At 37.7% G+C, this 25,982-nt stretch overlaps 1 protein-coding gene across 2 annotated transcripts in view; it reads right to left on the bottom strand.

The window, feature by feature from the left end:
• Positions 1 to 13,080: 13,080 nt before the first annotated feature.
• The window catches only part of LOC117421275 (SWI/SNF-related matrix-associated actin-dependent regulator of chromatin subfamily A containing DEAD/H box 1-like), a 93,912-nt gene continuing 81,010 nt past the window's right edge, over positions 13,081 to 25,982 (bottom strand). For both annotated transcript variants that reach the window (XM_034035463.3, XM_034035461.3), the window contains exons 17-23: positions 21,478 to 21,595; positions 21,149 to 21,264; positions 20,301 to 20,489; positions 20,038 to 20,156; positions 15,635 to 15,817; positions 14,125 to 14,234; positions 13,081 to 13,655 (exon numbers count right to left, since the gene is read on the bottom strand). In XM_034035463.3, coding sequence (XP_033891354.3) covers positions 13,594 to 13,655; positions 14,125 to 14,234; positions 15,635 to 15,817; positions 20,038 to 20,156; positions 20,301 to 20,489; positions 21,149 to 21,264; positions 21,478 to 21,595 — 897 coding nt within the window. In that variant the 3' untranslated portion in view covers positions 13,081 to 13,593. The remainder of the gene's footprint in view (positions 13,656 to 14,124; positions 14,235 to 15,634; positions 15,818 to 20,037; positions 20,157 to 20,300; positions 20,490 to 21,148; positions 21,265 to 21,477; positions 21,596 to 25,982) is intronic.

Genomic DNA, 25,982 nt, shown 5'->3' on the forward strand with positions numbered 1-25,982 from the left:
ATTTTGACCCACTCTGACGCTACAATGTGTTCCATAGTAACCATGACCCTATCTGCACTCTGTAAGGAGTTATAAGCTAGTTTTGCATTTGACCTTCAGGAGAGGTCAAAGGTCACAGTCAAGTTATTTTTTGAATAGAGCATATATGGGTTCCTATACAGTATGTGTTCCACAGTAACTATTACCCTATCTGTACTCTATAAGGAGTTATAAGCTAGCTTTGCATTTGACCTTAAGGACAGGTCAAAGGTCACGGTCAGGTTAATTTTTGAATAGAGCATATATGGGTTCATTTGTGTATTCTATAGTAACTATGACCAATATGGCCGTCGAACCATGTGACCAATCGACTTTTGAACAACCGTAAATCTAGGCCATGAGGGTAGTCTATTGCACCAAGTTTCACATCTCTGCTTTAAGCGGTTTTGGAGAAGAATATTTTTTTAAATTATCCAAAATTCTCAAAAAATCCAATATGGTCACCGAAACATGTGACCTATGACGTTCATTTTCACTCTGACACAACTTCACAAAGGCCTCTACTACCCTACCAATGTCGTGAGTTTTCATGCAACAGTGTTGATTTTACAGACATACGAAAATTTGGCTAGAAAAATCCAATATGGCTGCCAAACCATGTGACCAATCAACTTCATTCTTTCGTTGACACTACTGTATGAAGTTTCATCACTCTACCACATTGTACCATAGAGAAACACTGCAATATATGCAAATTGACCATAGCTGAAATTTGATTGGCTCATGTTTTTTTATGTAGCGACTTGCTTTGAACAAACATGACAGACAATCTTGCCACGGCTATGTATACTAAGTTTCAGATCTCTGCTGTAAATGTTTTTAAATTGTCCAAAATTCTCAAAAAAATCCAATATGGCTGCCAAACCATGTGACCTATGACCTTTGTTTTTGCCCTACCACTCTACCAAGTTTCATGCGTTTTTGTCCAATGGTTTTCATTTTATGCAACTTTTAAGTTTTCTCGGCAGAAGGAAAAAAATAATTATAACTAGAGTTGCAAGCAATTTTACGGCTTCCTAGTTTTTATCATGAAATTTACGCATATCGATTGGTCACCATCCATGTGACCAATCATCTTCATTCAATTGTGGGCATTACTTCCCACAGGGTACTACTATACAGCAAAGTTTCACAGGTTTTTTGTGCAATGGTGTTATCTAAACTTTCTAAGTAGTTATAAGGTAGCTTTTCATTTGACCTTAAGGGGAGGTCAGAGGTCACAGGCAGTGACATTTTTTATAGAGCATATATGGTATGTCCATGCTGTGATGAATGAGCACCATCTAGTGGACAATTTTTGTAAGAGCATATATGTGTTCCTCTATGGAGTCATAAACCAGTTTTACATTTGACCTTTAGGAGAGGTCAGAGGTCATGGTCAATGACATTTACTGATAGAGCGTAAATGTGTTCCTATATGTCTTCCATAGCAACCGTGACCCTATCTGCATTCTCTAATGAGTTATTATCCAGTTTTACATTTGACCTTTAGGAGAGGTCAAAGGTCACGGCCAAAGACATTTTTATAGAGCATATATGGGTTCCTATATCTGTTTCATAAGAACCATGACCCGATCTGCACTCCGATAGGGGTTTCCGAGAAGATATTTGTTTTTTGATGATTTTACGTTTTTACTGTATTTTTATGACATTATCCAACGTGGTCGCCATACCACAAAACAATCCGTTTCTTATGAACAACAGTTAATGTTGGACTATCTCTAAACATATATAGCAAGTTTCAGAATGCTGCAATAAGTGGTTTTCGATGCTTAGATGTTTTAACAATCTCTGCAAAATCCAATATGGCTGCCAAACCATGTGACCTACGACATTTGTTTTTGTTTCTGGTACACCGTCTCATAGGCATCTACCAACCTACCAATTTTCGTGAGTTTTTGAGCAATAATAATAATAATAATAATAATAATAATAATAATAATAATAATACTAGAGTTGCCAGCAACTTCACGGCTTCCAGTACCAGTACCAGTACCAGTATCAAACACTTTAGCATATACTGCAGAATGCCAGTACCAGTACCAAACACTTTAGCAAATAATCCAGAATGCATACATGGGTTACAATACGTGTTCCATAGTAACCATGACCCTATCTGCACTCTCTCAGGAGTTATAAGCTAGTTTTACATTTGACCTTTAGGAGAGGTCAAAGGTCAGGGGCAATGACATTTTTTGATACTATTATGTATTATTATTATTTATTTATTAGCAGACGACCTTACCCAGGGCAACTTACAGTTGTATACAAAAAATACATATTAAGAATAACAGTACAGAGCATAAATGGGTTACTATATGTGTTCCATAGTAACCATGACCCTATCTACACTCTCTCAGGAGTTATAAGCCAGTTTTACATTTGACCTTTAGGAGAGGTCAAGGGTCACGGGCAATGACATTTCTGATAGAGCATACGTGGGTTACTATATGTGTTCCATAGTAACCATGGTCTTATCTGCACTCTACAAGGAGTTATTAGCCAGTTTTGTATGTTGATGATGTCATCCAATGTGGCCACCATGTTTTTTACTGTAGCAACTTCCCTTGACCAAATTTTAAAGACAACCACACTAGGATCATGTGTGCCAATTTTCGGTTCAATTGGACTAGCGATTTGGGAGAAGATCTTTGTAGTTTGTGATTATGATGTCATGCAGCATGGCCACCATACCACACAACCTATGAGCTTCTTATGAACACCAGTTAATATTGGACTATTCCTCAACAAGTATGCCAACTTTCAGCACTCTGCAATAAGTGGTTTTGGAAAGACAACTTTTTACATTTAGGCAAAATGTTTTTTTTTCAATCCAATATGGTGGCCAAACCATGTGACCTACGACATATGTTCAATTAACATTTACCAACTTACCATAAGCATCACCATCCTACCAAATTTCATCCGTTTTTGAGCAGCTTTTGGCAGAAAGAATAATAAGAATAATAATAAGAACTAGAAGTTGCAAACAACTTGACAGCTTCCAATGCATTCTTGTTCTTATCTGTATTCCATAGTAACAATGACCCTACTTGCACTCTCTAAGCAGTTATAATCCACTTTTGCATTTGACCTTAAGGAGAGGTCAAAGGTCACAGTCAAAGACATTTTTTGATAGAGCATATATGGGTTCTTATATGTGATCCATAATAACCATGGCCCTATCTGCACTTTCTAAGGAGTTATAAGCTAGTTTTTAATTTGACCTCATGGAGAGGTCAAAGGTCACAGTCAAATACATTTTTTGATGGAGTATGTATGGGTTCTTATATGTGTCCCATAATAACCATGACCCTATCTGCACTTTCTAAGGAATTACAAGCTAGTTTTGCATTTGACCTTAAGGAGAGGACAGAGGTCACGGTCAAGGCAATTTTTAATAGAGCATATATGGATTCACTTGTGTATTCTATAGTATCTATGACACTGTCTAAACTCTCAAAGGAGTTCTAAACACGTTTTGCATTTGAGCTTTAGCAAGGTAATATGTACAAATATGTGCAATTTGACCATAGCTGAAATTTGATTGGCTCACGTGGCCATGTTTTTTTATGTAGCGACTTGCTTTGAACATATTTAATAGACAACCTTTGCCAAGGCTATGTATGCAAAGTTTTGCTTCAATCGGCATAACAGTTTCAGAGAAGAAGACATTTGAATATTTTTGACAAATCCAATATGGCTGCCAGACCATGTGACAAATCGACTTCTCTTGAACAACCATAAATCTAGGCCATGAGGGTAGTCTATTGCACCATTTCACATCTCTGCTGTAAACCGGTTTGGAGAAGATTTTTTTTAATTGTCCAAATCTGACCTATGACCTTGATTCACTCTGACACAACTTCCCTTAGGTGCCTACCACCCTACCAAGCCTTGTGAGTTTCAGTGCAACAATGTTGATTTTAGAGCCATTTGAAAAAAGAGCAGAATAAAAAAATTATAAAAATCTTAACAGAAACAATAGGCTTCCCAGCCATTCTAATAATAATAATCCCAGCAATAACAATACCTAGGAAAAAGACCTAGGAGTTTATGTTGACTTTTTTCCGTGGGGGAAAAAAAAGATAATGTAATAGTAGGCTAATATAATCCCATGTACCTCTTATGTATCATATTCCATGTTACATTATTATTCACAATGTAATTTGCTTCACAAACATCTTTGCGTAATATAACATTCTCTGAATTTAAATAGTGGCGCTTTTGCGTGACGTCAATGTGAACTGAAGCTCTTTGCACATTCGGCGGTTAGAACATAGGAATCTAAAAATGGATCGGTGGCTTTTATCTGGCACTCTCAAGAGAAAAGAGACAGATGGTCAAAACAGTAGTGAGACATCAGCAAATGAAACTCAGCACAAGAAAAGTAAGCGAAGAGTGTGGAGAAAATACAGCAGTGAATACTTAAAACTGGGATTTACTTCCACTGGAACTGAGAACGAAGCGTTACCAGTATGTGTCGTGTGCTATGATGTTCTGTCGAATGAAAGCTTAAAGCCCGCTAATCTTCGCCGTCATCTTGAGACTAAACATGGGGAACGCCAGGCAGTGATAATGCAAAGACGGTGGAGGCCTCCTACCGGGTAGCTAGGCTCATAGCAAAGACAGGGAAGCTGCACACAATCGGGGAGGAGTTGATACTGCCAGCGGCTAAGGAGATGGTGGGTGTTATGCTGGGACAGGGCGCCTGCAAGCAAATTAGCATGATTTCATTGTCGGATAACACAGTTCAACGCAGAATCGATGAGATGGCCCACAACGTGATCTACTAGCGAGAATACGAGCCAGATGATTTTATGCACTTCAACTGGATGAATCAACGGACATTGCAAACCTTTCAAAGGTATGAACACAATGGAGAGATACATGAGGACTTTCTCTTTTGTAAATCGTTGCCCACATGCTCAACTGCAGAGGCTATTTTTGATATGTTGAACACTTTCATTATTGAAAATGGGATTGATTGGTCAAAATGTGTAGGCCTTAGCACAGATGGGGCCTGTGCGATGTTAGGCCAACACAGTGCGGTTGTTACGCGTGTAAAAGAGGTGGCTCCGTGAGCAGCATCCATTCACTGCAGCTGCATCCATTCGTTAGCTGCAAACAAAATGCCTGCTGATCTCAAGACCGTTTTGGAGGAAGCGGTTAAAACAGTTAACGACATCAAGGCCTGTCCACTGATTTCGCAAATATTTGCAGCTCTCTGTGATGAGATGGGCAGTGATCACCATCAACTACTTCTGCACACTGAGGTCTGCTGGCTGTCCCGAGGAAAGGCACTTACTTGTCTTTTCGAGTTGCATGATGAAGTGAGAATTTTTTTTACTTGACTCAAAGTTTGAACTTCCACATCGTTTTGGTGATTTTCAGTGGCTTGCCAAATTGGCATATATGGCAGATATTTTCGATCACTTGAATGATCTCAATCTGCGCCTTCAGGGAAAATCAATGACTTTGTTTCATGTGCACAATATATCCGAGCAAAATCTTGTTGGCCTTTTTTATAGCTTCCCCACATTGTCTAGATGAAGACATTTCTGAGTCAACATAAACTCCTAGCTCTTTTTCATAGTTCCCTTCTTCAATTTCACTATCTCCCATATGATATTTATAATGCACATTTTTATTGCCCGCATGCAATACTTTACACTTTTCTCTATTAAATTTCATTTGCCATGTGTCTGCCCAATTTTGAATGCTGTCTAGATCATTTTGAATGACCTTTGCTGCTTCAACAGTGTCTGCCACTCCTCCTATTTTTGTGTCGTCTGCAAATTTAACGAGTTTGCTTACTATATCAGAGTCTAAATCATTAATGTAGATTAGGAATAGCAGAGGACCTAATACTGATCCCTGTGGTACACCACTGGTTACCTCACTCCATTTCGAGGTTTCTCCTCTAATCAGTACTTTCTGTTTTCTACCTGTTAACCACTCCCTAATCCATGTGCATGCATTTCCTTGAATCCCTACTGCGTTCAGTTTGAGAATTAATCTTTTATGCGGGACTTTGTCAAAAGCTTTCTGGAAATCTAAATAAACCATGTTGTATGCTTTGCAGTTATCCATTTTCAACGTTGCATCCTCAAAAAAGTCAAGTAGGTTAGTTAGACATGATCTCCCTTTCCTAAAACCATGCTGGCTGTCTCCCAGGATATTGTTACCATATAGGTAATTTTCCATTTTGGATCTTATTATAGTTTCCATAAGTTTACATATAATAGAAGTCAGGCTTATTGGTCTGTAGTTACCTGGTTCGGTTTTGTCTCCCTTTTTGTGGATTGGTATTACGTTTGCTATTTCCCAGTCTGTTGGTACAACCCCTGTGTCAAGAGACTGTTGCATGATCTTGGTTAGCGGTTTGTAAATAACTTCTTTCAATTCTTTGAGTACTATTGGGAGGATCTCATATGGCCCAAGGGATTTGTTTATTTTAAGAGTTCCTAATCCCTTTAACACTTCTGCCTCTGTTATGCTAAAGTTATTTAAAATTGGATAGGAACAGGTCGACATGTGGGACATGTTGTCCGTGTCCTCCTTTGTAAAAATCTGTGAAAAGTAATCATTTAATATATTTGCTATTTTTTTTTCTTCATCTATGATTTTGCCATTTGTGACATTTAACCTCCTCTTTGAATGTTCTCTTGCTGTTATAATATTTAAAAACATTTTGGAATTGGTTTTAGCCCCCTTAGCAATATTGATTTCTATCTCTCTCTTGGCCTTTCTAACTTCCTTTTAGACTTTTTTTGCTGAATATTTTTTTTAATTGATCTATTAAACCATTTTGGCTATTTTGTTTTAGATTTAGATTTGTCTGCTTTTGGGATGTAATTGTTTTGTGCCTCTAGTGCTACATTTTTAAAAAACAGCCACCCTTTTTCTGTGGATGTTTTCTCTATTTTACTCCAATCTACTTCTATTAGTCTCTGTTTCATACCTTCGTAGTTTGCTTTTCTAAAATTGTAAACCTTAGCTTTAGTCATTACTTTTGGGGTTTTAAAAAATATTTCAAATGAGACCATGTTGTGGTCTGAGTTTGCCAATGGCTCTCTGACCTCTGTTTCAGTTATTCTGTCTTCATTATTTGAAAAGACTAAATCAAGGTATGCCTCCCCTCTAGTCGGTGCCTTGACAAATTGCGTTAGGAAGCAGTCATTTGTCATTTCCACCATTTCAATTTCGTCTGTCGTGCCCCCCATTGGGTTTTCCCATTTTATACAGGGGAAGTTGAAATCCCCCATTAGTATGGCTTCTCCTTTTCTACACGCATTTCGAATGTCATTGTACAACAGATTATTTTGCTCAGCGTCTGAATTTGGCGGTCTATAGCATGCACCTATTATTATGCCCTTTGAATTTGTGTCCATTATTCTGACCCATATTGATTCTGCATTGTTTTCTTTGTCCTGATTTAACACCTGGGCTTCAAAGCTATTTCTTATGTATAGCGCTACCCCTCCGCCTCTTCTGTCTTCTGTCTTTCCTATACAGTGTGTACCCAATAATATTATATTCGTCTCCATCACTCTCAGACAACCAAGTTTCTGTAACACCTATCACATCGTAGTTACTTGTTAGTGCAGTAGCTTCAAGTTCTAACATTTTGTTTCTGAGACTTCTAGCATTAAGATAAATACATTTAATAGTTGTCTTACCTGAGTTGTTGCCCTTGTTTTGATGTGGTCTCCCTTCTGTTTTTTTGTTTTCTCCCCCCTTCCTTTCTAGTTTAAATGCTTCTGTACCGCCTGAAGGATCCTTTCTCCGAGTAGATTGGTTCCCTTTCTGTTTAAGTGCAGTCCGTCCCACCTGTATAGATAGTCCTTGTTGTAGAAAGTGCTCCAATGTTCAAGAAAGGTGAAGCCTTCCTGTGTGCACCACAATTTCAGCCATGCATTTTGATTTTGTATTTCCAGCTGTCCATATGGTCCTTTGCAAGGCGCCGACAATATCCCAGAAAATACCACAGTTTTGGTCTTGTCTTTTAATTTCCTTCCTAGCTCTCTGAATTTGTTTTGCAGGGATCTTGGCCTGTCTCTTCCAATGTTGTTTGTACCAATGTGGACGACTACTACCGGGTCATCTCCTGTTCGTTCTAGGAGCCTGTCCACATTCTCAGTGATGTGCTTGACTGAGGCTCCTGGAAGGCAGCACACTGTTGTAGTAAGGGGGTCCAAACTGCGAACTGAACTTGCTGTGTTTCTCAGTATGGAGTCCCCAACAATCATGACCTCCCTTCTTTTTGCTGCCTGGTCAGCACTGTTTATAGGGTCCTGGGTGTTGTTTCTTTCATTCTCTTCATGTTGGTTTTGGTCATCTAAATGTTGAAGTGGCTCAAATGTGTTGGCTGTCTGGATTTCTGGTGGTTGTGTTTGACGAAGTTTCTTTTTTTCCTTGCTTCTGCCTATCTGAACCCAGCTGTTTCGACTCTCTTCCATCTCCCTGGTGGCTTTCAGTCTGATAGGGGTGCAGACTTCCATGAATTGTTTGGTCACGGCAGAGATGCAGCTTCCAAACAGTGTGAAACATATCATCAAAGAGCACCTCCAAAGTTTGAAAACAAACCTACGTGAGTATTTCCCTGTGCCCGACACAAAATTCAACTGGATACGAAATCCCTTTGCGATCCTTGATTATGACATCATCGCAAGCCTGACCTCGACAGAGCAAGACAGCCTTGTGGAACTGTCCTGTGACAGTGCTTTAAAGCAGGATTTTTCTCGGCAATACCTCACAGACTTTTGGCTTAAAGTTGCTTCGGAATACCCAGCACTGTCCAACAAGGCAGTAACGTTTCTGATGCCTTTTCCCACAACCTACCTTTGCGAAACTGGATTTTCAGCACTTGTTGCATTGAAGACGAAATATCGGAATAAACTTCACGTTGAACCCGATCTCCGATTGAGACTGTCATCACTGGAACCTGACATTGAGCATTTGATGTCTGCGAAACAACATCAGCCTTCTGATTAGGTGTTATCTTTTTCCCACTGGTAGGCCTACTGCAGTTAAATGTACTGTGACGAGTGCAATATGTTTGTGAGTAAGCATAATAAATGATTAGAAATAGCTGCGTTTTTAATACCCCTTGATATTTAAGTTTGACTCCCATCAGCCATAGGCTTTGTTAAATATGTTTAAAATGGCTTGCATTCGTAGTGGTCCGCAAAAGCTTTCGATGACAAAGTAGTGGTCCGCATGAAGGAAAAGGTTGGAAACCGCTGATCTAGACAATGTCGGGAAGCTATGAAAAAAGGCCAACAAGATGCTCGGATATATAGTGAAAAGTGTTGAATTTAAATCAAGGAAAGTAATGTTAAAACTTTACAATGCATTAGTAAGACCTCATCTAGAATACTGTGTTCAATTCTGGTCACCTCGCTAGAAAAAGGATACTGCTGCTCTAGAAAGAGCGGCCAGAATTATTCCAGGTTTAAAAGGCATGTCATATGCAGACAGGCTTAGATAATTTAATCTATTCATTTGAACAAAGAAGACTATGCGGTGATCTGATTCAAGCATTCAGCATTCTAAAAGGTATTGACAATGTCGACCCAAGGGACTTTTTCGACCTGAAAAAAGAAACAAGGACCAGGGGTCACAAATGGAGATTAGATAAAGGGGCATTCGGAACAGAAAATAGGATGCACTTTTTTACACAGAGAATTGTGAGGGTCTGGAACCAGCTCCCCTGTAATGTTGTTGAAGCTGACACCCTGGGATCCTTCAAGAAGCTGCATGATCCTAACAATTACAATAGGGTTCCAGCAAGCCCCCTAATAATAATAATAACAAAATAAAAATAATAATAATAATAATAATAATAATAATAACAACAACAATAATAATAATAACAATAATAATAATCCTAACTTTGTTGCTTGGATCCCTAACTAGAAGTTGCTAGGAACTTTATGGCTTCCAAGGAGTTATTGTGAAATTTAAGCATTTTGATTATTTGAAAAGCATAAATGGGATCCTATGTGTGTTCCATAGTAACCATGACCCTATCTGCACTCTCTAAGAAGTTGATTTGACCTTTGTGAGAGGTCAGAGATCACGGGTCAAGGACAATTTTTTGATATTGCATATGTGGTTTCCTATATGTATTCCATAGTAACCATGATCCTATCTGCACTCTCTAAGAAGTTATAAAGACAGTTTTGCATTTTAGACATTCAAAAATTTGGCTTGAAAAATTCAATATGGCTACCAAACCATGTGACCAATCAACTTCATTCTTTTGTTAACATTAATTCCCATAAGTCTCTACTACTCTTATGAAGTTTCACCACTCTACCACATTCTACCATAGATAAACACTGCAATATATGCAAATTGACAATAGCTGAAATTTGACTGGCTCGTGTCAGACATGTTTTTTTATGTAGCGACTTGCCTTGAACAAACTTGATAAGCTATGTGTGCAGTTTTGCTTCAATCGCCATAACGCTTTGAGAGAAGACGTTAGAAGATTTTTGACAAATCCAATATGGCCACCAAACCATGTGACCTATGACCTTTTCATGCTGACAACTTCCCAAAGGCCTCTACTACCCTACCAAGTTTCGTGTAATGATGTTGATTATAGAGCCATTTGAAAAAAAGGGAGGAAGAAAAAAATAAAAATCCTAACACTAGGCTTCCCAGCCATGGGCTTGGAAGCCTAATAACTAGAGGTGCCAGGCAGTTTTACGGCTACCAAGCTCGGTACCAATTGGGAAATTTGGTAAGCTGTAGCACTGCAGCACAAGTGTCAGCAAACGATCAGTTTTATGGAGCAGTGTCAATTCAAAATACTGCATTAGTTCATTATCTCATGACACTTTATAACTTTAACCACCATAGTAACCATAACCATATCTACACACTAAGTAGTTATAAGCTAGTTTTACATTTAACCTTAAGAGGTCAAAGGTCACATGCAAGGTGATTTTTGGATAGAGCACATATGGTTTCCTATATGTGTTCCACAGTAACCATTAACCTGCACTTTGTAAGGAGTTACAAGCCAGTTTTACATTTGACTGAAGAGTTTGAAAGGTTTTTAAAGAAATTTGTCAGGTGGCCATATTGGTTTACACACAAACACCATTTTTGAAAAAGTCAACTGTATTGACACAGGGATGATGCTTGTCAACTTTGGAGTTAATCAAATCGTTTTCAACTGAAGCGGTTTTAAATTTAAGAAAATGTAGGTGTGGCGGACATCTTGTTTTACAAAAGAACACACTTTGTCCCTCTTTGAATTCCATTGTCCCCAGGATGATGCCTACCAAGTTTAGAGTTAGCTGGTTAAATGTTTTCAGACAGAAGCAGTTTGATGTTTGGGGAGCGTTTCGGCAAATTTGGTGGCAGCCATTTTGTATTCAACCCAGGATGATACGTGCCAAGTTTGATGTTGATGGTTACACAGCATTTGAACAGGAGCAGTTTGAAATCTTGGGAATAAAAAAAATATATATATATATATATATATCTTTACAATAACAATAGGCTTCACCAGCCATTCTGGCTTGGAAGCCTAACAACAGGATTCCTTTGTTGCGTGGACCCCTAATAATAATAATAATCACTTGACAGCCCTCATTTTTTAAATTTTTATATACATATATTAACTAAAGTTATGAGTGTTCTGTATGTTTCTTGGATTGTGTTTCTGAGATGCAACTTCAGTTCTTGTCTTTCTCAGCTGGTACCCAATAGCTGCTTAAACTACCTTATAAAATGGGTTGGGAGATCTGTGTCCTGAGTACCGATGACTTAAGTTTGTTAAAGTCTGTTTGGTATACAACAGGGTGATGTTGTGACTTGGCTTTTTGTTGTTGCGTGTAATTTTTCAGGGAGAAATGAAGACACTGTTTGCGGTTTTAAAGTGGGTATCTGAAATTAGGTTTTTAGATCGTCCCACTGTGGGAATTAAAAAAAAAACAAAACAAAGAAACAATTCAAGCCAGCTCGCAAGCTTGTGTAGCTAGTACTGTGTGTCAGCTGATTTTCTCACTTCAGCAAAGAAACTTCTTAAAACTGTGTTTATTTCAGTCTTAGATGCAGTTTTCCAGTCCATATTTTTTGTTTGTGCTGACCAATCATTAAAAACTGACACAGCCCAAGCGGTTACTTTTGTAGTATTCCACTCTTCTTTATTGGCTTCAATTGTATTAATTTCAGCAGTACTTGGAGAGAGCTGTCTTGTAGTACTCACGGTTTCATGTTGGACATTGGAGTCACCAAACAAGTTAATTTACATGGAGGAAGTCTGACATTGTATTATTATTTTGTTTTTACTGGGGGGGGGGGGGGGGGGGGGATGGCAGCCAATTAATTTTCTTAAATCTTTTTAAATGTTCATAAACGCTTTGTTTGTAAAACGTCTTAGTTGCTGGGACTTGTTTTTACCTGTTGGTTGTATTGTAATAATATATATAATATATACACACACACACACTTACCATGCTTACAAACTATTCAAGTTGAAACACCAATATCCTTCAACACCTCACTGGAATAATTACCCATAGTAACATAAACAATGATTAAGCAACAACAAAAACAGTAGTACTGTTTTGTTAGTTGCAATTACTTTAATATACATTTTCTTTTTCTAGAATACAATTATATCTAAACAGAGATGCTATGGAAAGAGACATGGGGAGATATTTTTTTTTTTTTATTTTATTTTGATGGTGATTCGCTTAGAAATGACACAAGGTGCCAATTATGTGACAATGGGGATTTATTGAGTGATTCTCAGAAAGGCAGAGTAGTACACCAACCCACCCCCCTTGTCCCCTTTCTTTGGATGATAGTCATAGGATCCAGTACTCTACAGATCAGGGGTTCAAATAATACCCTGTAAATTGGAATCATACAGCCTCCATCATTCCTTAAAAATAAAAGCATACAAGTACTTTTCTAGTACATACAACATGCATAGTGAAAGCAATAATTAAAACTGGGTGTTTCCAGGCAAGCATCTTGGTATTAGTTGACCCTTTCATCAGTAAACCACACTACTGAAATGCAAACATTTATTTAAATTTGTAAACATGTTACAACACCAAATAGGAAATGGCTAAGTAGCAAATACAACTGAACAAAATAAAACACATACAAGCAACAAAAGAACAAACACAAATTCTAAAGTAGGAACAACCAAATTATATTCTTTAACCTGTTATCTAGTAAAGTAAAAATACATTTGCCACCAGATAGACTGGACATGTATGCTGCTTAATCAAGGTACCTCTCTTGTTGCACTGAAAAACAAACAGATGACTGTAAAGACTCACTGGAAAATAATAATAATTTTGTTTAAATAAGATAAATGGCAAAAAGGGGAAAAAATACTTATCAAGACACATTACTGTACTTTGTCCATCTAGCCCATATTTGTGGATTACATTTTTAAATTCAAAATCAAAAAGGACTATCTGGCAATGGGGCAAGTTAATTATTTTGTTAAAATCACTTTTTTTTCTTGTTTTACAGGCTTAGTCTGTTGTCAGATGCATTAAATAGGCTTGTCTTTCAGAGTCCCAAGGTGGCTTTTATCAAAGTGGCCAAGTCTTCAGGAATGGAGCCTTCTTTCCCTTTAAAGACAGGAAGCAGTATTATTTAAAGTATTTTAGCTCTAAGAAAGATCACAGACCATCTAATTTGTCATTGATATTAAGCTGAAAATATCTGCCTTTATGGTAATACGAGTATTATTATTATTATTAATTTCTTGGCAGACGCCCTTATCTAGGACGACTTACAATTGTTACAAGATATCACATTATTTTACATACAATTACCCATTTATACAGTTGGGTTTTTACTGGCAATCTAGGTAAAGTACCTTGCTCAAGGGTACAACAGCAGTGTCCCCCCACTGGGGGATTGAACCCACAACCCTCCGGTCCAGAGCCCTAACCACTACTCCACACTGCTGCAGTGAGTAGGGCTCACTGCATACAAGCACTACTACTAGTATAGTACAACTGACATTTTGAACCTTTTTTTACCTAACATTTCATGGATATTTCTATTAACGAGTAGTCATTTCAATTTGCTTACCTGCATCTGCTGCAGTCATATCCTTTTCAAGCTTTAATTTTTTATGGTTGATTTTCAGCATGCAGTCCTCAATAGTGCCTTTGCTGATCAATTTCACTACTTTCACAGACCTAAAATACAGATATTAGTTTTAATGCTTAGTCAACTTCACTTTTCCCCTTCATTTTTGAGCTAATTCACTACAGGAGTAGTACAGTAACACTAGCCAAATGGAGGGTCACTACAGCTATTTGTTGAGCCTTTCAAAATGGTTATTGAGCCTGGCTAAAAAACAAATTTACCCAAGACCACTTTTTTTTAATCCCTGCTGATGATTAACTAAGTTCTTATTGTATTTTACCTAGACTTTACAAAATGGCTTGGATAAATTAAGTGCTATGACTGGTTTAACAAGATCACATGACCATGCGGTAAGAACTGTCTTTCCACAGATATGACATCATAGACCAACTTACCTAATCTATTAATATTACTACACCTTAACAGCAACAATTACCTAAACCGTGTTTCAGTAGGTAAAAATGTGAACATACAACTGATACAGCATTTAATTCATCTCTGTCACTAAGAATTAAAGACAAAATGGCAAATGCTGTGGTATTTAGTCAGAGAACACAACAAAGAAAACTGAGGTAAGCAGTAGCAGTAACTTTATTCAAAAGCCATCTGAGAAATCACCACGCAAGTCTCACTCAGCATGTAATATATTGTATATGCAGCCGCGGCATCTACTTATTAAACTAAATATCGCCATATAAAACTGACTAGTGAGCATGTGATGTTTAAATTAGACACAACAGATACATCTCGCCACTACCCTCCGATTGCAGAAACATATCTCTGCTGACACAACTATTGGTCTTTTAAACAAGTTTGGGTTTGGCATAGAATTCTATTGTGCTCGCTGCAGACGGGAAGGACTGCGGCACTGTGCAAACTGACACGGAAGTCGTTTAGTCCACATATCAATTAATGCTGGTTTACAATCTAGGGAAATTATGCCAGTTACCGGCCATCAATGTGAAAACAGCCTCAAATTATTGGTTAGCTTCTCTTCAAGACCGCAAAACCTGAGTAGGATCATTTCCTTCACGCACAGTGTTTAGCTGTTCCGTGAATACTCTCTCAGATGTGGGAAATCAGTCTGCTTTCAATTCCCAAATGCCATTTTATCTTGAAAATGTTACTATAAATGGGAATGTTCAATGTAATGTTTATGGCAAATAAAAAAGTACAAAATATATGTATTTAGGGACTTTTTTTTTTCAGTGAAGGATACATAACATTTCTAATTCCTTAAAAAAAACGTGCCTTACAACGCACCTAGGACGTGCGGTAAGAACCCTGTTGTGGGTTATTTCTTACATATTTTATTGGTTTTGTTGGCTGTCACTGTTTTCTGTAACTAGAAAAGATTACATAAAATAGAGAAATGAAAACTCAGAGATCCATACACTTCAAATTGTAAAGTTCATAGTTTTATTATTAGGACTGAATTAAGGGTTCTTACTTTGTTTGCCCGACTCTATGACATCGATCTTCAGCCTGTTTGTCATTGTATGGGTTGCAGTCAATGTCATGGAGAATCACAATGTTTGCTGATGTCAGGTTTATACCAAGCCCTCCAGCTTTTGTGGATAAGAGGAAAACAAAGATATCCAAATCTGTGTTGTAGTCATCTATCAGATGGATCCTTGAAAAATAGGTTTTATGTTATTTCATTGACAAAATTCGAATCAATAAGGTTCCCAATTTTCACCTATATCAAAAACACCTTTAAAAAATACAGCCAACACTTTGGTGCCTAGGCCCAGGCAAGCCAATATGCTTTAAATCAGAAAGAAAAAAAGTGATTCGGAAATGTACGGCTTGCTTTGTTTTTTGTATTACTGGTGAAAAAAAGGTATATGTTGCTGTTACACACACACACACACACACAGTCTAACTTCACTATAACAAACCCCCTTTAACGATCCAGGCAGCAAGAACCTTTTTTTTTCCCAATGGAAATTAGCCCTATAGAACGATCACTTTTACAAAATCTACCCGGATAAAATGATCTCGGTAATGACTGACACTGAACTTTCTCCAGTGTGAATGTGTTCTTCTCTCAGTGAAAACAAAGACCTTGGTAGGCTAATTAGAAGATAAAGCTGATTCATAGATAACCTATTGTAGTGCGAATCATGTGTGACGTATGCAACCTATGCATCATCACATAAACTGCATCCATGGCAACAGGTATGATCGAAACAGCAAGAGAAAGGGCATGTACAGTCCCGTGAAAAAGTATTTGCCCCCTGTCTGAATTTCTGCATTTTTGCAAGTTTTTCACATTGTATTTGGTCAGATTTTTTTGTAGGTTGTAGTAGTATATAGAGGGAGTCTGAGAGAAAAAATGACACCAAAGTTGGATGCTTCTTTCATTTGTTTGGTGTGCAAGGTAATCAAACATGCAATCTTCAGGTGTGAAAAAGTTATTGCCCCCCCTAGTTAACCCAACCCAATTAAAGGGATAATTAGGGTCAGCTGTTTGAGTACTTTGGTTAACAACCAGGCCTGATTTGGGCCAGCCCAGCCCAATATAAATCTGACTAACTTTGGCCCTTATCAGCACATAGGTTCTAGGGGCACATCATGCCATGAACAAAAGAAATTCCTGAAGATCTCTGGAAAAAAAGTTGTTGATGCCTATCAGTCTGGAAAGGGTTACAAAGCCATTTAAGGCTCTGGGGCTCCACTGACCCACAGTCAAAGCCATATTGTCCAAATGGAGAAGGTTTGGGACAGTAAATCTTCCCAGGAGTGGCCGTCCTGCCAAAATCTCTCCAAGAGCAAGGCGTAAAATCGTCCAGGAAGTCACAAAGAACCCTAGAACAACATCCAGGGATCTGCAGGCCTCTCTCGCCTCGGCTAAGGTCAGTGTTCATGACTCCACCATCAGAAAGACACTAGGCAAAAATGGGATTCATGACAGAGTAGCATGGCGGAAACCATTGCTCACTAAGAAGAACATGAATGCTCATCAAGTTTCCCAAAAAGCACCTGGATGATCCTCAAGAGTTCAGGAACAATGTTCTATGGGCAGATGAGTCAAAAGTGGAACTTGTTGGCCGACATGGGCGAAAACCAAACACTGCATTCCACAGTAAGAACCTCATACCAACGGTCAAGCATGGTGGTGGTAGTGTCATGGTTTGGGGATGCTTTGCTGCATCAGGACCTGGACGCCTTGCCATCATTGAAGGAACCATGAATTCTGCTCTGTATCAGAGAATTCTACAGGAGAATGTCAGGCCATCCGTCCATGAGCTAAAGCTGAAGCGCAGCTGGGTCATGCAGCAAGACAATGATCCGAAACACAAAAGCAAGTCCACATCAGAATGGTTGAAGAACAAGAAATTTAAAGGTTTTGGAATGGCCTAGTCAAAGTCCAGACCTAAACCCCATTGAGATGTTGTGGCAGGACCTGAAGCGAGTAGTTCATGCTCGAAAACCCACAAATGAGGTCCCTTTTATCTAATATTAGGTTTTGGTTGAAGATCTGATAACATTCAGTGTCAAAAATATGCAAAAATGCAGAAAGTCAGACGGGGCAATTACTTTTCCACGGCACTGTAATTACTGTATTCAGCATGCAAGTGTACTTTTTATTTTTTCATTTCTTTACTGTTTTCTTTTAAATATACAGTTTAAATGTTGATCAATGTAAAGTTGTCTTGAAAGAACTACTGCATACTGTATAAAGATGTTCAATTCAATGTGGGTGTTTCTTCATTATTCTGATACAGCAAATTGCCAAACCCTATTATTATAGTGAACAACCTGACAAACATTTCTCCAGGTCCCGGGGGGGTTTGTTACAATGAAGTTAGACTCTGTGTGTGTGTGTGTGTGTGTGTGTGTGTGTGTATATATATATATATATATATATATATATATACACACACACACACACAGTGCCTTGCAAAAGTATTCAGACCCCTGACCAATTCTCTCATATTACTGAATTACAAAAGGTACATTGAAATTTTTTTCTGTTTGATATTTTATTTTAAAATACTGAAACTCAAAATCAATTATTGTAAGGTGACATTGGTTTTATGTTGGGAAATATTTAAGAAAACTAAAAAACTGAAATCTCTTGCTTGCATAAGTATTTAACCCCTTTGCTGTGGAAGCTCCCAGTTTATACCGATGAAAGAAATTGCCCCAACGAGGACACAATTACCATTGGCCTCCACCTGTGAACCATTAAAGTTGCTGTCACATTTTCTATGTGTGGCGCAAACCTAACACTGCCCATGCCTCAAGACACAGCATCCCTACAGTGAAGTATGGTGGTGGCAGCATCATGCTGTAGGGATGCTTCTCATCAGCAGGGACTAGGCATCTTGTTAAAATTGAAGGAAGAATGGATGGAGCAAAATACAGGGAAATACTGCAAGAGAACCTGCTTCAGTCCGCTAAAAAACGGAAGCTTGGGAGGAAATTCACCTTTCAGAAGGACAATGATCCCAAGCACAAGGCCAAAGCAACATTGGAGTGGCTCAAGAACAAAAAGGTGAATGTCCTACAGTGGCCCAGTCAAAGTCCTGATCTCAATCCCATTGAGAATCTGTGGCACTATTTGAAAATTGCGGTCCACAAGCGTCGTCCAACCAACCTAAACAACCTGGAACAAATCTGCCAAGAAGAATGGGCCAAAATCACTCCGACACTGTGTGCAAAGTTGGTACATACCCCAAAAGACTTAAAGCTGTTATTGCAGCGAAAGGTGGCTCTACCAAATATGTGTGAGGGTTGAATACATATGCAAGCAAGATATTTCAGTTTATTTCTTAAAAATATTTCCCAACATAAAACAAATGTCACCTTACAGTAATTCATTTTGAGTTTCAGTGTTTTAAAATAAAATATCAAACAGAACGAAATTTCAATGTACCATTTGTAATTCAGTAATATGAGAGAATTGGTCAGGGGTCTGAATACTTTTGCAAGGCACTGTATATATATATATATATATATATATATGTATATATGTATATATATATATATATATATATATATATATATATACATATATATATATACATATATATATATATATATATATATATATATATATATATATATATATATATATATATATATATATATATATATATAATATAAACAAAGATAAAACAGGAATTGAAAGAGACATATATTAAAGTCAACTTGTTGACTATATACCTATCAGCGTTTCCATTAACTGGTAAATACCCGTCAGAGACAAGTTGATGGGCAGAGACTAAAGCGGTCAGTCAGTTTGACTGGCAGCTACAAACATTTACTGTCACTAACAAGAGCAAATGAATGCACCTCTAGACTATGCCCTTTAGAAGCACAGGTAATCAAATGAGCATGCTTGTCACCGACAGGCCGATTCAAGCCATGCCCCCTCCTTTTGTTCCTCCAGGAGGGCAGGATGTATTTATTTTGTTTTTTATCCATGATTGACTGTTTTTCGTGTGTTTATTGAAATGAAAGCATAAAGTGCAGTTTCATTTTTATATAGTTTTTACATGTTCTCTTTAGTCTAGATATTACAGTCAAGTTTTGTAAGCACTGTACACAGTGCTTTAATTCACGCTGACATTATACCTGTAGTTAAGTTACGCAAAGAACTATTCTGTAAAATATTTGAATTCGAAATTCTGAAGCAAAATATGAATGTTAAATAAGAAAAATATGTCAACTATATATATTATTTTATTTACAGCAAAAGGTAGTTACTGTAGCTTTAGATTGGCAAGAGTTTCCCAGGAGTTGGTTCTCATAAACAGTCCCATCAACCTTGTATGAATAGGACATGTTTCTCAATGGTTGGTACATTCATTTAACAAAGATCCAGTCAGCAGCAATACATACCGGTCAGCCATAGGAGTTGAGCCATCTAGTCTCACATATCTGTGATTTAAATGCTTGAGCAGAATCTCCACAATATCCAACATCATGGTGAACTGGCTGAATAGCACAACACGGTCTCCCTGCAGAAAAAAATCACAATAGTATGTAATGCACCACCGCCAGCACTGGTATAATTAAATTCATAAAATGATCGTTAGGAGTAAAGCTCTTGTACAATATCATGACCAACTTTGAGAATATCCTCCAACCAGCCCATGACTTACATTAGCGTGGAGTTTGACAAGTAAATCTTTAAGCACTTGAAATTTCCCAGAATCAAGGAGCACCTCTTTATCCAACTGGAACCGGCCGATACTGGCATACTGCTTACATAGGCCATGCAATTCAAAGTCTGACAACACCTCCATGTCCTCAAAGATTAGCTCTGCATTTGCATCATAGTGGGTGGGTTCCTAAAATAAAAACATTTTAAGAAGTTGTTGTGCATTTTAATTCCTTCATTACCTCTACCTCTCACCAGTTCAGTAGTTTAATTTTACTGACTTTGTGTGTAGAAAAACAAAACACTTTTAAAATGTAATTTCACCAAGTTTCAATAGCAATATATGAAAGCTGCACACTAAAAACTGAATATCATAATATCGGTTGTGCTATGGCATGTTTGATTAATACAATGCTGCCATACTGTGAGAGAAGAACGTTGAGCAAAAATGTGTTTTTGTAATTAAGAAATGAGGAAATGAGCAAGCAGGAACTTAAAACGGGTCTTTTAGTTTACATTTATTGTTTCCGGTTGGATGACGTACTGAACTAAAGATTTCTTATGTAAAACCCTACCTCTAAAGACTTGTTATCAAACCAAAAATCTGGAAAATACAAGTGCCCTTGCAAAATGAGAAATAACATCTTGGTCCTATATTTATTTATTACAAAATAGAAGACATGTGTAGTCAAATAATGTCTGATACGGTGAAATTTAAGAAGCACACAATTGTATAAGACCAAATATTTTAATTATTAATTTGAGATCTCTATGAGGTTACATGGTGCTGAAGAGTTAGTGTAATTTGTACTTTTTCATGAAAGACTGCATGTAAATATAACATTTTACCTGTAACATAAGTTTTGACATCAGTCTTAGTTTCCCTTCTGTGTAGTATCGACGATGCAGCAAGGGGTGATTGGCCATCTTTCGAAGTTGCATCATCACATTACACATCTTTTTCTCTGTAATTTTATAGCAGTTAAAAAGGGTATTCAGCTCAAACATGACTAGATTTTATTTAATTCTTCACTGTAAAACAATGTATCAAACATGACTGAGGATTGGCAGGAAACAACAAAGATGTGGGAATACAACCAAAATGTTGTATCCAACTTTATTGTCCCTGACACCCAACTTACACAGAGAGAAAAAATAATAATAAAATCAACACATACTTTCTCCATTAACAGACTTCTTTAGCTGCTCAAAAATAGAAGCGTAGAATTGTTCTTGCTTCTCAGACATTGGACAATATTCTATTTGCTCTTCCTTGGGTAGAAGTTGTTTTAGGACCTGTGCAGATAAAGAATGGTTTTAAGCAACAGAATTTACAGCAAGTATTTTTGATCCATATTTTAAGATGAGATACAGAATGTTATTAGTGACCAGCAGGGGTGAAATTCTGCCGGTACTCCATACCAGGACTTAATTTGACAGCAGTACCGGGACTTATTTAATCTGTTTTACATTCAACGCGGATGCATTCCACACAGTCCACTAGCGCAACATTTCAAATGCGCTTGCTTCTGTTAGCTGCTATTGGCCACCATTAACGTCTGTATAAATCACTGCGTGTTGATTGGCCAAGCTTTCATTCTAATCTGGATTTCATTTTGACATGAGTCACAAATCTCCACCCATTTCGCTTTGTGTCAGTGCTCATTCGTTGATCAACGAAACAAGACTTTAGCAGTGAAATGTCAAAACAGCAGTATGGAGTAATTATCATTATTATGAAGTAATTATTTTCTTTAGTGTGGCAGAGAAACTATCTGAAATAATCGAAATGAACTTGCTGCACATGAATTTGAAGGTAAAAATCCACATCAGTGTTCGCCATAAATTACTCAGTTGATAAATATTAGAAATAAATTAATTATCATAATGCATTTTGCCAGAATTTGGGCAAAATTTTCTAAAATGGCAAGTGATGTGTGGGACAGTAGAGATTACCAAGAACATACAAAAACGCGATCAAAGAGCAGCTTCAGATTTGGTAAGCGACTCAAAATTGTGATACAGCTGGAGGTGTGCTTCACGCTTTTCAAACGCTGGCCCAACTTGGTACATGTTAAGCATAGTGATCAACGTTTTGTTTTGATCCTAGTATTTTCTGTTGCGAGGACTGTAATAAATGAAAACCACAATGGTGAGGTGTTTTTTCTTTGTACAATGCCCCCTTTTCTAAAACATTTTGAAGAGTTTATTTAAGTTAAATGTGAGTTTTCACTTGCATGAACATCTAAAAAAACAGGCAGAAGTAAACCACAGTAATATTACTTTACTTTAATATTACTTTGCCACTTTGTTTCTTGTGCAGAAACCACAATACCAGGGATAAAATAAAATAAAAAAAGAGTCTTTTATCCTATTTCTTTTATCTTTCTGGAATAGATCATGGTTATTAATCTACACAAAAACACAACGAGAAGCACACAGAAAAATACTGTAAGATAAGTAATAAGTACAAAATAAATAAAAGGAACAGGGATATATGTTCTAATCCAAGGCTATTATATTTTAAGACTACACCTGAGCATAGTGATCAATGTTTCGTCTCTTGATAATTGTCTGACTGAGATTAAAACTTGAATGTGGTAAAACTTCCTACAATTAAATAGCAATAAAACCGAAGCAATGCTACTTGGCTCTCCTCGACAACTTAGAAATTTTGACTTTTAGCATAGTGATCGATGGGCTTGAAGATAAATCTAGCTCTGTAGTTAGGAATCTTGGTGTGGTCTTTGACCCTAGCCTTACTTTCGATTCACATATCTGCAATGTCACCAAGGTATCCTTTCTTCACCTTCATAACATTGCTTGTCTGCACCCTATGTTGTCTGTGCCTGATGCAGAGAGATTAGTTCATGCCTTTGTTTCTTCCCGGATCGACTATTGCAACGCATTGTTTGCAGGTGTCTCCAAGGCTGCTATTAGCAGGCTACAATATATTCAGAACTCTGCTGCTCGCATTTTTACACCGGTTCTTGCTTCTTTCGACTGGTTGCCTGTTGAGAGCAGGATTGATTTTAAAATACTGTTGTTAACCTATAAGGCTCCGAATGGTTTAGCTCCATGTTACATTGCTGAATTGCTTACACGTTACACACTCGTACCTAATCTACGTTCTTCATCCTCAAGTTTATTGGCAATACCCAAAACTAAGCTTCGCTCCATGAGCAATAGGGCTTTTTGCCGCTATGCACCCAAACTTTGGAACGACCTTCCTCAATCTATCAGGGGTGCTAAGACCGTTGATGCTTTAAAAAAAAAAAAAACAGTTAAAGACACACTTTTACGATCAGGCATTTTTATCATGATTTGGTTTTTGATTTGTGTAATTTCTTTTCATATTACTCTTAATATGCTGTATGTATATGGTTCTCTGTGTTTGTGTAGCGCCTTGATGTGTGCATTTAGGCGCTTTATAAAAAAAAAAAAAGATTACTATTATTATTATTATTATTATTATTTATTATTATTATTATTATTTATTGTAGCATGGCCAGGTCCTGTTGTAGGTGAGTACCCAGGGTCTGGAAAGTATGGGGATGATTTCAGAGGATACTACAGAGATTAAAATGGTCAAGTACATCATTAGTAGTAGTAGTCGAGTGCCTGTTACATAATAAATTTGAGGGGTACTTGACTTAGACCTTTTTGTATTATTTTTTCATAGCAGTTTTTTTTATACCATCATACCTTTTTTAGGATATCTTGAAACAAAACTCCCTCTACAGCAGTAATATTACTGCATACTATTTCTTAATGCTTATCTAAGGCAGGGGTTCTCAACCTTTTTTTTTTTTTTTTTTTTTACTTGCCGACCCCCCCTCCCCCCAAAAAATAGCAACAGTTATAAATCACATTTCAGAAATCAACTTCTCACTTGTCTTACTAACAAAGTAAAGTACATATACTGCCACCTAGTGTCGCTAATGCGTTTTCAGATTTTTGACATTCAGGCACAGCACAGTAAAAACAGGTCAGTGCGAGGCTCAATGGTCAAAAGGGAGAGTCTTAAGTCATCATCAACCTGGCACTGATTTCTGTATTTTGTTTTCAAGGCTGCAAGTTTGGAAAATCCAGCTTCGCAGAGGTGGAAGCAAAAGGTAGAAGCACATTCACTGCAGCAGTAGAGAGATGAGGGAATTCCAAAAATTTGCTTCGGTCTGTTTTTGTTCAATGTGAGCTCAATAAACTGTTCTTCCATCTCCTGGAAAAGATTGGTTGAACCAACTGAAGTGACAAACTGATTAGGAACCCAGACAAGAAGTAGTTGCTGAACTGTTATTTCAGTCCTGTGACATGTTCAACAATGAGGGCTTTAAGATTATTGTAATCCACACTGCTGCCACAATCCTGGACGAAATCTGAAAACGTAGGAAACACGTCGAAATTTCCCTGACAGTCTAGTCTAGAGGCGAGTTTAAATCAACAGACGGTCAAAAATATCAATGAAGTAAGCAAGCAGAGCCAGCCAAGAGCAATCATGAAGGCGGTTAACAAGATCAGAACGGACATCAATTAAGAAGGTTATAACCTCCTCACGTAGCTCAAAAAGGCGAGAAGTACTCTCCCTCTTGATAGCCATCTTACTTCAGTGTGAAATAGTAGGTGCCGGTGATCAGATCCCATTTCCTGGCACAGAACCGAAAATAAACGTGCACTATGTCGCCGTGCTTTAACAAAATTGATTATCCGCACTGCTTGCTGCATAACAGACTTCAATGGTTCGGGCATTTTCTTCACAGCCAAGGCTTCTCTGTGTATCATGCAGTGTGTCCATTTAGCAAGGGGGACCACTTGCTGAACTCGGGTGACTAAACCACTCTGCTTCCCCGTCATGGACTGAGCTCCATAACTGCAAATCCCAATGCACTGATCCCAATGCATACCTTCACGAATAAAATGATCTAACATTGCAAATATTTTTTCGCCGGTTGTGTGAGTTGGAAGCAGTCTGCAAAAATAAATTCCTTCGGCAGTGACTCTTCATGTACAAATCTGATGTAAATGAGCAGTTGTGCAGCTCCAGCGATATCCGTTGTCTCATCAAGGTGTATGGCATAAAATGTACTCATCTTGATGTAGTTAAGCAGTTTATGTTTCCACATCACTGGCAAGTTGTAAAATTCAATGATTTACTGTATTATTTGACATCGGAATTTCACCAACCTGCATGGCTGAGCTTTCCCCAAACATAATGGAACAAATGTCCTTTGCAGCTGGCAAAACCAGTGTCTCTGCTATGATGTGTCAAGTCTCCAAATGTAGTCTTGGTTTGCAAGGCTTCAAGCTGTCATTAGCCAGTACTTCCACAGATGACACACTGAGGACGTGGTTCTCCTGCAATTCCAGCAAAGGTAAATCCAGATTCCAAGTTTCTTTTTTCTTCTTCATATTTTCTTTGTTTTTTGGATGATGAGGATGAAGCTACAGAAATCGCTCTGCCTTTTTTCACACACCACAAAATGATCCATTGTGTACTGAACAGTGTGCAAAGTAACTAATGCTGAAACGTAAACTCACCCAAGAACTGCTAATTTAAATGTTTAACTTGTGTTATATTACAGTACAGTACAGTACATGACAGTGATACAAGCAGAGGGTACAAAGCTTTCAGTATTTTCAGCTTCTTTGTTTATGGTGAATTGGTTATAATTAGGGCTTCTGATTT

This window comes from Acipenser ruthenus, chromosome 1 (genome assembly GCF_902713425.1).
Source record: "Acipenser ruthenus chromosome 1, fAciRut3.2 maternal haplotype, whole genome shotgun sequence".
Taxonomy (NCBI): domain Eukaryota; kingdom Metazoa; phylum Chordata; class Actinopteri; order Acipenseriformes; family Acipenseridae; genus Acipenser; species Acipenser ruthenus.